The following is a 14,637-nucleotide window of genomic DNA, read 5'->3' as shown; positions in this document are numbered from 1 at the left end:
CACTGAGTCTTAATGTTTTATAGCTGCACAAATATCAGCTATCATTACTGGTGGAAAGTAACTGAGTCATTTTGTACTTTTTACTTCACTGCATGAATGAAATATGATGAAAATATGAAGAAATATGATTAATCGTCACGGCTTAAACTAGAGGAGTATACAGAATAGTTAAAATTAGCTTAATTTACATCAGCTGCAACGTTTGATGATGTTACTTACTTCTGCACCTTAAGTACTATTTTGAATGCAGGACTTAAACTTGTAAAGGAGTATTTTCATATCGCAGTAATTCCACTTTCTGCTTATTTCACCACTGCTAGGTTAGTAATAGGCTAGCTAGCCGATAATAGTTAAAACAAGTTGAACTGATGAGATTATTAGGACTGTATCATCGTTGTAAAGCTGTGACAGCAGCAGTCTGGTTTAAGGGCAGAGCGCAGAGCTGGAGGGGAGCGTGTCTGCTCTCTGATTGGCTGAGCAGCGCGACGTGTACATCAGTCAGCTACAGGTAGCTCTCACATGTGACAGTTGGTCTGTGTGAGTCTGCAGCACACGGCTCCGCTGCCCTCTCTCCCTCTGCTCTGTTCCTCTCTATGATGACGCTTTAAATGACTGTCTGCATGGAGACGCTTTTTCTGTAAACACTCAGGAGGAGGAAAGTTAGTTTAACTCCCGAGGTAAGCCCTTTTTTGTGTCCGTTTCATGGTGTTTAATTCACTTCCACTGTTGCCTTGTGTGCGTATCATTTACTACAGTGAATCAATTTGACTTGTGCCTTTTTATCTCCGTATCAGTTGTAACGCTGCCGTTGGGGTGATTAAATTTGGGTTAGGAAAATACAGAGGGAAGGGAAAAACTCTGCTCTGTGATGGAGTAAACTTATGTATGTAAAACAGCTTTATCTTGTAAGTTATAATATCAGCATGTTTGATAATACAGTTTAAAGAAATTTCTACTGCGTGTGAATCCACAAGTGAAGCTACAGCATATTTAAACTAAAGTCAGGAAGTTAATTAACTGATTAATTAGCTCCTGTATTTCAAAGTTAAAGAGCAGTGGAGGTGAATTAACCAACTGGCTGCTGCTGTGCTGCTGAGTGCTGGCTGGTCTCTGTGTTTTTGTGAGTCTAACCTTGAAATGGGCATTATCTCAGGACTGTGGGGATAAGAGGCGTAGATTAACAGACCAACATCATGGAGTTTTCACACTGCAAGAGGCTGATTAGATACAGCAGGATGCAAGGCTGTTTGAATTGGAGAGAAGCTCGTCCAGCAAATTGAGGCCTTTTCTCTAAACATGTCTCTTCTTCAGGGTCTATTGGAGTTGTGAGATCTACACTGTAAGAGAGAGAGAAGAGGTGAAGGAGGTGGCAGGATGAAGTCCAAAGGTAAAGCTGTGAAACCATCCAGGAGGACCTGGTCTGACCCAGAACCAGAGCTAGAACCAGACACAGAACCAGAACCCGGCTCCAGCTGAGCAGGAAGGCTCGGAGGCCTCGGTGCGGATCGGTGGCTCCTGGAGGGGGTCCCTGAGGAGCGTGGACAGGAAGCGTCAAGGAGGAGGAGGCGGAGGCCGGCGGCGGAGGCAGCACGGCTCCAGCACCAAAGAACGCAGCATCCGGCGACTAGAGAGCAACGAGCGGGAACGCCAGCGAATGCACAAGCTCAACAACGCCTTCCAAGCGTTACGAGAGGCCATCCCGCACGTCAAGACTGACAAGAAGCTGTCCAAGATCGAGACACTGACCTTGGCTAAGAATTACATCAAAGCTCTGACCACCATCATCCTGGACATGTCAGGGGCCTGCCTGCCTGCTGGTGGGGTCCAGTCGGAGGCCAGCGCCGCCAAGCTGCTCCAGTGCTTCCAGCAGCACCTGGAGGAGGACGGGGAGGACGGCGTCACCCAGTACCTCACCCAGATGCACAGCTTCAGCCAGCACAGCTAACAGCGGCTGCAAGGTGGTCTGGAGACCAGGAGAGCAAACAGGGGGCTTGGTCTCCAAGTGTGTGAAGACTTTTAGGGACCAAATCTCAAACCAGTTCCTACAGTTGCACTGTTCTGAGATCTGGTCAGTTGTGGTGTTTTCTGTAGGAACCAGGAGCTGTTCCAGATCATACAACTCCATGCTTGAACACAGACGTGGGCTGTGTAGAACTCACAAAATATGGAACGATTTGAGGCCCATTCACCCAGCAGACACAAACTCTGCAGATCAGACAGAGAAAACCAGATGGACTGCAGTTTTGAAAAGTGAAAAGACTCATTTGTTATTGAAAAGAAGGGCTAACATTTTGCCATTCTGTGTTTTTTTTTAAATTTCTAATCTTCTATGTTTTGATCTGAGGCAGGGACTTGTTCTCTTTTGTGTTATCTTGTGATCTTCTTGTGTGTTTTCTGTTGAGAAACCTGCTGAGCCCTAGCCTCTAGTCATAACTGTCACATCCAGGAAGAAGAGAGAGGCAAGCAGCAGGCCTAAACAGTCAAGTGTTGAAGCTAGAAAGTGTGTTTGCTCATTCGCTACCACCAATTTGAGAACATTATTTACTCGTCTTCTTACAGGTTGTGCGCCGGTACAGTAGCTGGAAGGCAGAGATGATGTTTAAAGTGTTTGCTGTTTGAATTGTTATGTCTCCACGTGTCTCGAGGCAGGACACTGTAGCAAAAAAGACCAGGAGAGGAGAGAATATTTGAGAAGTTATCATCAATAAACACATTTATTTATTGAAGAGGACTGTTATTTTGACCATGCACGACACTTGAGAATTGTACTCCACAATGTCAACGGCACTGACGTGTTGCACACCACAGCAACACAGTTTCATATTAGTTATTCACAGGTAATGCAGACAGACCTCTGCACACTTTCAACATGTAAATATGCTGCATCATATTTAGAGTTACTTCCTATATGGGTGAATTTACACAGCCAACATATACTAATGCCTGAAAAGCTGCAACTCATCAGTGTGTTAGGTTTGAATATTTCTTAAAGGAAAACTATTTTAAATTAATTGATCTTTGTTAAATGTACAATACTACTCCACCTTTAGACAGCACCACTGCATGTGCTGTATAATACCATTATCTTACAGATTTATAACAAAAATATAGTGTTTCTTGACAACTGTTTTGCTCACTGCTCAGTCATTCTACTACAAAGGAAGTAGACGACATGCAAGTGGCAACATTCTCCTGAGAAAGAGGAAGGTTCAGTTTTAGAATTTCAACCACAAAACTTTTACAAGTGATCCACATCTTTCCCTTATTTACAACAATAATCATTGCACATACTCCATGACAGTAACATCATAAAATAACATCAAAGTCTTTATAAAACATCAGAGCTGTTTGTACCGGGCAAGCAGCAACCACCACAGGTAAATTAAACCACTGTAGATCTTGTTACAGCTGCTACATGCTACTCCAACGACACTGTTCCCTATGTACCTGGAAATTTGACTCCTTATTGTACCTTTAAGAAAGGCTAGAAAACTGCTCTTAGAGATGTCTCATGCTATCACATTCAACCATTGTGATTTTTTCTTGCCCATCCAAACGCAGCTTCACACACGTTTCCCCACTTTGCACAAATTTGGATTTTCTGGCAGGCAGGATTGTGGCACGCAATAAACCCAAGTCCTTTCAGAAACCTGTGGTCGTCACACAGAAGCTGCATCTGGTTTTTTCAGTGGTCTGTGGTATTAAGTTATACAGCAGTTTGTCTGATTAGCAGACAACAGAAGCAGCCTGGATCAAACATTGTCCTGCTTGCTTTATGCAGTTATACATTTTAGTCAGAGTAATCAGGCTTTACTCTGTTTTACCATGTGTTATTAACCTGCTGCCTGCAGGCTAAGATGAAAAATAATTTCTATTTTGTACACAATATCAGCCCTGGAACTGACAGTTCAGCAGCTAAGCAAATGTAAGTACACAAATGTTTCTCTGTCTACATTAAACAAAAAACTAAAATATAAATATCTTTTTAAAAACATCACCCTTCCACCCTCAGCTTGACTTTACATGCGGTACTCTATACACAGAGACCACATGAACCAACAGAAGCATCACGTCCTGATGAATAAATAAGAAACAAAATGCATTAAGACTGTTAAGTTCAGTGTCAGTGACAAAAGACGAGCAGCAACAGCAAAAAATGTCACAGAAATGCCCGAACAGAGGAGATGAATGGTTAGTGCAAGGAACAACATTTTGGTCAAAGGACTAAAGGTTGTCTTCAGTTCAGCATTGAAGCTATCAGATTGTTCTAAATGTCAAAAAATGAAAACTTTCTGCTACACTGCCTCAGGAGATGTGAGAACTATCATTGCTGCTACTTAAACAAAAAAATATTACAAAGGTAATATGGTTTAGGATGTCTACATACAGAGTGTGTGCCCATTTGTGTGTGTGTGTGTGTGTGTCTATGAGTGCATCTAGCATCCCACAGCATTGCTGTTGACCTCCCCGCTCCTGGCCAGGAGGGGGCTCCGAGGGGCCGGGGCAGACGGGTCTGTTAGAGAGGGAAGACAGATGCGGGGCGGCTCCATGGAGTTCCCTCTCACCGTGATGTGATCCCATCCACCCTAAAAGACGGGGGACACAGAGACGGAGAAATCTGTGTTTGTTTGCAAGTAAACCTATTTACAATCTGGCTTTAAACACTTAACCTCACTTAAACTGCACAAGTTTATGTGTGAAAAACTGAACTTATTAACAAACTTAATATCATCAATGTTCCTCCATTTTACTGACACTTCCAATAGAATAAATACTTCAGCTGCAACTGCATTTAGCATGGTGATACTTCACCTCTTTAAGATTATTTCTGCTAGAGGCTGTAATCTGTATAGTTATAACGAACTCCAGATAGATACAATTTTGAGGAATGCCACAGACAGTTTAGTTTCTTCGGTGCCTTACCCCAATGCCGTAGTCCCACGACTGCCCTTTGGGCTCCATGGGTTGGACTCCGAGTCGATGGCACACTGTGCCACAGCTCAGACTGTGGCTGCCCTGCACCTTGTCTGCTATGATCCACACCTTCCCCCCGCAACAACAAAACAACAGAGATCATCCACCAAACAACATGCAAGTTGTTTATCATATCATCAATCATCTTAACTCATCACTACATATGATGATTTCTACTTTTCTATATGACAGGTGAAACTGAGTCCTACATGTCATGGTGATTTTAGTGGCTTTATATATTTCAAAAATAAAAATATCTTCTAAATCAATGCTTAAATCTGCATCAGCTTCATGTGTTGTTAACTTCCTTTGATTAACGTGTTTGCTACCACATCCTCATCTATCTATGTTACGACATTAACAAAAGGTCATCAACAGTGAGGTACGTTTCACAGTGCAGTGCTGATTGCCTGGTACCCACCTGGTCCAGAGGCCCTACAGAGACCTTGCGTACATTATTAGAGATGTGTTCCCAGGAGGAGCCCTGAGGGTAGCTGGGGGTCACACCCTGCCTGTACCATAAGTTACCTGGACAACAAACAACCACACCAGAGACATGATCAGAGAGAGTCTGCCGAGAAATATAAAGTTTCTCAAGAGCATTTTTAAATGAGGGCTTATCAGGTATACATAACTTGTAAATACAAATATAGTTTCTTTACCATTTTCATCTACAGTGTAGACTGATGTCCTCCCAACAGACACCTGCTTCAGCTTCTGCTTGGCTGGGGAGGGGATGTGGTACCAACAGTCTCCTGCAGAGGGAGACACACACACACACATAAATCTACATAAGTAAGAATCATGTCATGAAACTCTCCTGAACACTGATGATGAATCCGAATGATATCCCCTGTTATTCCAGGCAGATTATCACTGTTTATCCCACTAACCTGCAGGGCTCTGAGGAGAGACAGATCCTCTATAAAAGGCAGAGCTGTCTTTTGCAATGGCCCAAACCTGGCTGGCAGCACCAATGGAGATGGACTTGAAAGGCTGGTCAGTTCCCACATGGAGCCATGAGGATCCCTGAGAGACCAACAACAGGATGTTAGGACAATTACCTAAAGTACCTTTTAATTGTCCATAATTAGCTACTTATCAATAGGAACTAGACATAGTAAATTGTCCCTCTGCAGTCCCGTATCAAATCCTTTAATGACCTTAAAGGACTAAAGATAAGGAAAAGATCCCACACTCTTAATTTGCACTGCTGTACTCTTTGTAATGACGGCAGGAAAACTGCATTGAATGTTTATGAGTCATCAAGTGGTGTAAAACCTGTTTATGGGTTGTCTCCATACATATTGATTGTGTGACTCACAGCAGGTGTCAGTGTGGTGACTCCCAGTCGGCAGAGTACGTCTCCCTTGTTGCTGATCGCCCACAGAGGAACCACGTCCACGCTGCTCTGAGCGGCACACGGCAGGATGGTCACGTCACTCAGTGGGATGGGTGGGATTTCTTGCCAGGGTCCTGTAGTGTTCAGTTTACACTTCCTGTGCAGGAGGAAAAACACAACAGTGTCCAACAGCTTCATATGTATTTACATTCATCAAATATTCATTACTATATGAAGATCTATAGTAAAAAACAAACAAACATCTGATTAGCATGTTAAAATGAGCATTACATTTAGCTAATTAATGCCTAATGATTCACGATCATGGTCAACACCACAAACACAAACTACAAATGTCAAGTGCACATGACACACACTGACCACTGCTGAACAAATATACTGGGAGATACTAATATGCCAGTGTTGCTTTTTATAGTACCTGGCCCATCGCCTGCGACGAACAAAGTCCTTCATGGTTTTATAGCCATGATACGACCTGCGCAGAGAGATGGAGAAGGAGAAGGGAGAATTGTAGAAAAACAGAAATAAGTGAAGGTCACGACTATGAAGGCAGCATAATCTTAACCAACAGGCACAGCAGGTGGGTCTGAGGAACGGCAAATGAAACCTACGCTGGAAAATCAGCTGCATATTGCCAGCCCTCTCTGTCTGTCCCTCCTGAGACGCTGTAGTCGATGGCCCAGTCAGACACCTGAAAACAGCACAGGTGGGAAGTGAAACACAGTGAACACATCTGCTTTTTTGACTACACACTTTGTCCATCACAATTCAAATTAAAGGCTAATTATTTATAGTATTCAAACTGAAGGATGGTGGTAAACCTGAGTACCACAGAACTGGTTTCAAATCACCACCGAGCATTTCCCTGTGTCTGTGTGTTTGTGTGTGTAGCTGTACTTACCCATGTCCACTGAGGTGAGGGAGGTTTGGTATTTGTTTTTGTGCACTCGTGTAGTCCTGATGCATCGCTCCACATGTAGCGGTCTGTAGGTAGACCTCTATAACACAAAGCAAACACACTTAACATGAGTCACGACTGACTTCACATTTCAGATCAAACCATAAAAAACCACGTGCTTCAGCTACAGTTTGAATATTTTATCACATCACGACATAATTGTTCAGATGTTTAGAGAAAAGCATAAATGTAAAATTTCTCTGCTTGTGTTAAGCACTCTTTCATCTTGGTTCTTAAATGTGACAATCCAATTTATTTTTAGAGAAAAGTCCCATTAGAAAGTCTACATATCAGTATATATCTTCAGTTTGAATCTGGAGCTACTACTCTACCTGTTGGTGTAGCCTGTGACGGGGTTCCACCTCTGGTTCTCGTAGATGTAGACACTCTTGACGTCAGTCTGTGTGTAAATGTTATCTGTGCTGCTGGCCAGTCCCTGGAAGAAGCCCCCTCCGTAGCCCCCGGTGTAGACCCAGGCAGTGTGGTCATAGCCGATCCCCCACACTATCCCAACGCTGTTACACTCCACCGTGCGCAGGTGACCTCCAACCTGCCGCCAGAACCTGCACAAAGTAAAAGACTTTATGCCTGAGTGGTTATGGCAGAGAAGGGAAACTTATATATTTTTACTTCTTCATCTATCAGAGGTTTAGCATGATGTCCGACTTCTTACATCTGGTCGCAGGGTGTGGGGTAAGGCATGGCCTCCAGAGCAGGAGAGGGCTCACTGACAAAGATGTCTCCTTTACAGGTGATGGACCAGATGGCCTGCTTAGAGGGAGGACCCTGGATCCCCCTGGAGTCGCAGCATGACACACTCAACAATGCCAGCTGGACGACGGGGGGGAGGTGGAGCCAGACAGAGGGAGGGAGGGAGAAACAAATGGGAAGTGATAAGATGAGAGAGAGAAAGAAGGCAGGAAATGGTAGAAATGTGTCTGCAAATCACATGGATATTTCAGCAGACAGAACAACAAAATGACATTACACAATTTCTTAATTAACTAAAATGGATCTTTTATTTTTTCGTGGTATTTTGATCAACAAGGTTGGGAAACTCCACATGGACTGACATGTATTTATAAAACTAGCATTAATTCAGTTAATTCATGAAGTTTTTAGGTGAAACAATTGGGTGCTAAAGCTTTGTTTTTCAGGTGGAAATCTATGCAGTCCATTAAGCAAGCATGGTGTGTAATGGCCAAACATACCCAGTCATGCATTTCCAGCTCAGTGGCCGCAGCCAGTCTGATTGGCCACCTCTGTTTGGTCCGCTCAGGAGTGTAGATGGCAAAAGTGTGTTTGGAGTCATTTAGTACAGGAACCAGGATTGTGACCTCATTGATGAAGGCATGCAGGTACTGGAGAGGGTGACAGCAGGGAGGGAGGGAATGAAAAAAAAAAATCAGATAGGAAGTTTAAAAAAGTAAATAGAGGAAGAAAGAGGACAAAGAAAGCGGTAGTGAGTATGAGAGAAGAACAGCAGTACCAATCCATCTGAATGAGTCAGTCTTTATTCAGATGGTAACTGTTGTGTAACAGGTACATAGGCATTGTGACAATCTGATAATAACTGAATTATCAAATCAACTATTTCTCTCAGAAAGGCATATGAGAAATCTAACACATGAACCAGACAATACACAAACACACACTCACACAGTTAGGGACACTTACACTAACCTTAACCTCTAACCAAAATCCTGCTTTTTCCCCACAAAGCCTCTGTGACTATACACTCTTCCTCACCTTCTTCTCCTCATAGAAGTTGTAGTAGATGAAAAGGATGCCGTCCTTGTTGCCCTCTGGTCCTGAGAACTGCTCCAAGGCAAAATGAACATCTATCCACTTGTGTGGCTTCCAGTCTCTCCACCACTGCATGGTCCCCTTCTTCACCCACACAGACTGAAGTGGAAGCAGGTGTTCGGGCAAATAAAAAGGTTAATTAATTAATGAATGAAACAAGGAGGAAAGAAGAGAAACATAAACACAGTATGACATGAGACAGAAGTAAGCGGACGTTCCTGTAGTTGAGCAGGTGGTAACCTCTCTCAAACCACATGTACCTGCTCTATGGCTTGTTCGTAATGTCTGAAATTATCCATCTCTCTCTTGGTCCTCTCACTGAGTTGTTCAAAGATTTGTCTCCGCCAGGCTGCCGTCTGGGCTGGGGTCACAGACAGACTCATGGACTGGACTGACTGAACCAGAGCTGGAGGAAGAAAGGTAGAAAAAAAAAAATCAATAACTAACCTCAATAAAGGAAACAACTCTCTTTTATCTCAAGAGGAGCCTAAATGTTTTGAGATGCTAAAAAATCTCACTGAACTCACATGAAGTGTTCATAGTGCAGTTGAACCAGTTGAGTTGGGAGTGAGTGTCCACAGAGCAGCCTCCTCCACTGACCCACGCCCACAGAGGGTGCTCATCTGCCCCATATGGATCCTCCATGGCAAGGGTGTATGTAGCCACCGATGACAGGCTGCAAGTATCTGCTGATTCCAGCATCCGCTGCAGTCTGAGCCTGCTGACCCTGCGCCTCCTCCAGGTCCACGTTACTCCACTGGGGGTCGAGGAGACCTCCTGACTGAGTGGGGGAAAGAGCTACTGTCGGTGCAGGGAGCTTTGACCTCTCCCTCTCCGGGGATGGTCTCCTCCTCCAGAACAGCAGGAGCGGCAGATCCGACATCTCTTATGGTCTTTGCGGGCTCTCGATCAGAGACGAGTTCGGAGATGAAGCTGTCGCTGGTGACTTTGGGGATGCGGGCTTTGGGGGTGTCAGTGGGCTGGTCAGAGGTGTGATCTGTCGGGGCATCAACAAAGGACTCTGGGGAGGCAGAGGTGACGAGGCAGGCGGGTCCATCTGTAGATCCTTTCTCCGTGTCTGATTCCACATCACTCACCACTGACTGAGCACGCACCTCACCACTGAAGTAATATCCAGCACTATGAAATGGAGGGAGAGAAAGAGAAACTGATTAGAGTGTGAATTAAGAGTTCCCTCTGCCTAAGATGTCTTTCTGAGTGTGTGTGGTGTGAGAGTGTGTGTTCACTAAGGCCTCTCCACCTCTGCAGGCTGTTTGCGCTGGCACTGGAGTGAGATCGATCTCCATCTCGGGGAACGCTGATAACCTTCCAGGTTTTCCCGCTCAGTTCACTGGAGGTCACACCCTGTCTGAAGTACACCGCCCGGTCCTCGCAACTGATACCCCACACCTACACACAAACAGCGACAGGTTGTCATGAATATGTCCATGTGTACTCCCTACGCAGGGTGTGACGTCACATGGTTGAAAGTCACCTGGTCGTTGAGTCCTACGTTGACCATGATCATTTCTCCAACCATGCTGATCCAGCCAGAGCCACAGGGGTTGTGAGAGTTCACGCCACGTCTGAACCACACCTGGAGAAACAGGAGAGTGTGTGTGTGGGGGGGTGCTCTTTAGTATAACACACACCTGCTCCAACAATAAACTGGCACAGCTGCTACCAGTTTAGATATAGTTTGCCATAGTTTCTACTTTACTAGTGCAGGTTTAGCATAGGTGTTGTATTATACAGCATTATTTTTAACTAGGCTTTTCTAATAAACTGACAACTGAGTGTGTGTATACACAGTTATGTACATATATGAAAAATATAGGAAGGTAAAGTAAGTAAGATACTGGATAATAGTAAGAGAGAAAACCAGAACAACTTAAATTATTGTAGATAGCTGGTGAAGATTTCATTTCATTTTATAATATTCATAACAGAAGTTTCTTACTTTATTATCTTTGGTCACAGCCCAAACCACATTGACTCCCACGGCTACATGTATGGCTCCCACATCAGGACTGGGAGAGTCCACCACAGCCCAGGAGGTACCTGGCATGCAGAAAGGAATATTCTCCATAAGGAGGATTAACACAGATACACACACACCACACCTTCCTCCTATCAGTGAGCTTGTGTACCTTTGGGGCAATCTCGGCCAATGCCCTCCCTGACAATGAGCTGCCCCTCCCACAGCGCCGCCCATACCAGGTCCCCTGGGCCACAGCTGATCTGGACTACCTCCCCGGGGAGAGACACCTCCTCCCACAAAGAGCCCTCAGGGTTTTGGTGATAGATTCCCTCCCTGAACCACACCTGGACGAAGAGAAAAGGAGGGGTTAGATAATCAAGAGTGATAACAGTTGAATGGGGGGTGGACACTATTTGCATCAAGCAAATGCAAATACAGTTTATGTAATGAGACTGTGAGTATGTGATCTTGCCATGGGCATTAACAAGGTCAAAAAACAGACACACACAAAATCTTAACACTTATTAGATTAGACAGATACATCAGACCCAGTTATTAAAGGTTTTATTTTACAGAGCATGACAGGTTTTAGTTGCCAAGATACGCTAAGGTGGTTCTTTCACCTTTATCAACTATGCTGTATCACTCTAATTAATTGATGATTATTGCTGTTTTACAAAGCTAAATACCAGAAAATGTCTCGCAGTGTGCAGTAAAGTACAGTTTTCCACACTATTATTTGTGGATTTTGTAAAGTAATCAAGACTTTAAGTATGTTGCCATGGATACCTAAGGCTAAGGTTGATGTTACATGTGTGTGTGTGTGTGTGTGTGTGTGTGTTAGCTGTACCTTGCCCTGCAGGGACACTGCCCACAGTGACAGCCGGCCCCTGGGCTCCTCACTGATCTCCCAGCCTCCACAGCTGATGTCGCTGAAGGGATCTGGTAGAGTCGTCTGCTGCGAGGGGATCTGTCAGCACACACAGGAAGAGAGGCGCAGGTGAACAAACTGACCGGCTTCACACACACACACACACACACAGTACAATGCTTACCTTAGACCAGGTGTCCATGGCTTTGTACCTCCTGTAGCGAAGCCATCGCCTGCGACGGACACAGGAGTTCCACTTCTTGTCTTTGGTGTAGGTGGCGGGGAAGTCGATGGCATAGGTCCATCCCTGCAGACACGAACACCTCAATCATTAAAATGAAAAGGACAGGAGCCAAACATAAGAAATAAAAATCATCGGACACTCACCCCTTTCTCTGTGGGCTCTCCCTCAAAGTTTTCATCAATGTACCAGTCGGCCTCCCACTCCCAGCTGTCAGAGGGAAGTCGAAAACTGTCCAGAGGCTGGTGTTGCAGACCCGTGACATCACTCCACTGCCAGCGGTCGCTTGGCAACAAACGCTCCGAGAAACCATCGACAGGATTCCATCGCTGACAGACAGACGGAGATGGATGGTTCAAAACAAAAGTAACCTGGTTTCCCCATAAACATAATCATAATACAATCTGCATCTGCATCATGTCAAACACCACTTTGGTTGAAATGTAAGAGGAAGTCACAGCAACAGCAGTGCCACTACAGAGGATGACCTGATGCATATAACCTGACCTCGTTCCCAGGATCCATGAATCTAATTATTTTGTTCCCTCTCCATTTGAGTTCCATATACAGAAGGCTTCAGTATACTGTCAGTGAGTTTGTTTGTTTTGATTAAAAGCTGCTTCCACAAGCTTCTATGTGTTTGTTAAGGCACACAGCTGACAGTGTGCTGGAGTTAGCAACAGAGGAAGTGGGACACTGCTGTATGAGGATGTTGCACTTACTTTTTCAGTCACTCAATCACACTAGTTCAAGGGGAACGCCATATTTTCAATTCTACTCAGGATACCTTGACTCAAATGAGCATTTTATTATTATTATTATTATTTTTTTTTTTGGAGAGATAAACTCTGTGTGAGAAAGAGACCCACTTGGTTCTCGTAGGTCTCCTCCTGGTAGCGGACGGGCAGATCAGAAGCGTGGACGTTCAGGTAGATGTTATTGTCGCAGGCGATGCCCCAGCAGCACTGCTGAGCCGCCGTCACCCGCTTGAACTCCATCTGGGCGTCATGGCAATGCTCCCACTGCTGGCCCGCCGTGGACAGGCTGTAGACCCGCCCGTACACATCCACCGCCCACAGCAGGGAGACGGGCATGGCTGCACCTGGGACCTGGGGAAGAGGAGGACGAGAGATTGGGGTCAACATGGCTATTGTAGACTGGTACAAATGACCACAATGCATGTCATATATCAGGTATATCACCTGTATACTGATACTACGGATACTGAAGAATTAAGTCCATAGTATGTTATCTAGCTCAGTTAAATAAGAGTAAGTGAGTTTGCCCATGTGAGCTGAGTGAGGAAAACAGGGATAAAAGGGCAGCGCTGTACACAGTAATCAGGATCATGTGTTCATGTGGCGCTGATCCTTGCTGTGCTGTGTTTACACCACTTCATGCCTGACCCAGAGCCCTGGTGGTTCCATGAAGTTACTGACCCACACTCCACATCCCGCACAGGGCTTTCACAACACTCGAGCCTCGCTGTGGAAATGTGAAACGGCTGTAAACGCCGTAAACAACGCAGAGGCTCGCTTAAAGCTTGTTTTAAGTGGTCTCCATTTCACAACATTGTGTAACCGCAACCGGCAGGGATGCTGCTGCTAAAAGGCGTATCCTCAGTCACCTGCATTCAGCATATTAAACATACAGCACATACAGAGAATAATGATACAGAAATACGCCTACACACACCTTAAAAGTGAAACGACAGTAAAACTGACAAAATTATTCGTGACGTTTGTTACATTGTAACAAGGCAGCTGCATACTAACACCAGGCTAACGACACGAGCCACAAACAAGCCTTAAATTATATTATACTGCAGGTGTAAGTGGCACGAGAGAGACATGTAATGCTCCAAACAAACGCACCCTGTACAGTAAAACCAGCTTTAGGCTCGAACGACAACACTCAAGCCTGTTTTTGGTGCAGGCTTACAGGCTTAGCCCTCTGGAAATAGCAAATTAACAGGAGTTCAAACACACCAACCTTGAGCTTCCTCTCATAAACCGTCTACCGGCGCAGGGAGGAGTGTCACCGCTGTTCATTCGGTGACTGGAAATGAATGGACAGCTGGTTAAATCATAACCTACCCTCTGATATTCACATCTTAATTTCTCTCCAGTGTGAAACAGGAAGTGTTCCCACTGGCTGTTTCCGCAGCAGGTGTTTGTAGCTGTAACGTCCAGCATGGGGCGCTGCTGCCTCATATGTCAGAGTAGAAAACTAAACACCTCACTCAACCCAGAGCCATGACCTCAGCCAGAGAGAGTAGACTCTAGTTCTGTCCCTGAGCAGAACACACACACTCTCATTTACAGACATTATTTGTTTGAATGCTCAAAAAAAGTGTCAGTTTTTCAATGACAGGTCCAGAATCCTTCACCTTGTAATCAGAGAGGTGTTGCTGATCTGGGCCAGGGGCCAGATTACTTGGCTT

The 14,637-nt window shown here is 44.8% G+C and overlaps 2 protein-coding genes across 2 annotated transcripts; one reads left to right on the top strand and one right to left on the bottom strand.

The window, feature by feature from the left end:
* Positions 1-438: 438 nt before the first annotated feature.
* Positions 439-2,726, top strand: bhlha15 (basic helix-loop-helix family, member a15). Its single transcript, XM_051066472.1, is given in 3 exon segments — positions 439-677; positions 1,312-1,473; positions 1,475-2,726. Coding segments are annotated over 2 exon segments (570 nt in total). The 5' UTR covers positions 439-677; positions 1,312-1,374; the 3' UTR covers positions 1,946-2,726.
* Positions 2,687-14,352, bottom strand: tecpr1a (tectonin beta-propeller repeat containing 1a). The gene is given in 26 exon segments (XM_018672481.2): positions 2,687-4,586; positions 4,924-5,043; positions 5,396-5,502; positions 5,637-5,729; positions 5,868-6,003; positions 6,299-6,473; positions 6,756-6,812; positions 6,949-7,028; positions 7,239-7,335; positions 7,628-7,858; positions 7,969-8,126; positions 8,507-8,656; positions 9,045-9,200; positions 9,362-9,507; positions 9,629-9,797; positions 9,799-9,897; positions 9,899-10,241; positions 10,363-10,511; positions 10,597-10,698; positions 11,062-11,162; positions 11,252-11,426; positions 11,933-12,052; positions 12,138-12,260; positions 12,341-12,523; positions 13,064-13,303; positions 14,187-14,352. Coding segments are annotated over 25 exon segments (3,645 nt in total). The 5' UTR covers positions 13,289-13,303; positions 14,187-14,352; the 3' UTR covers positions 2,687-4,436.
* Positions 14,353-14,637: the final 285 nt, after the last annotated feature.

This window comes from Lates calcarifer, linkage group LG23, assembly GCF_001640805.2.
Source record: "Lates calcarifer isolate ASB-BC8 linkage group LG23, TLL_Latcal_v3, whole genome shotgun sequence".
Taxonomy (NCBI): Eukaryota; Metazoa; Chordata; class Actinopteri; family Centropomidae; genus Lates; species Lates calcarifer.
This window is presented reverse-complemented; position numbering and strand designations above follow the sequence as displayed.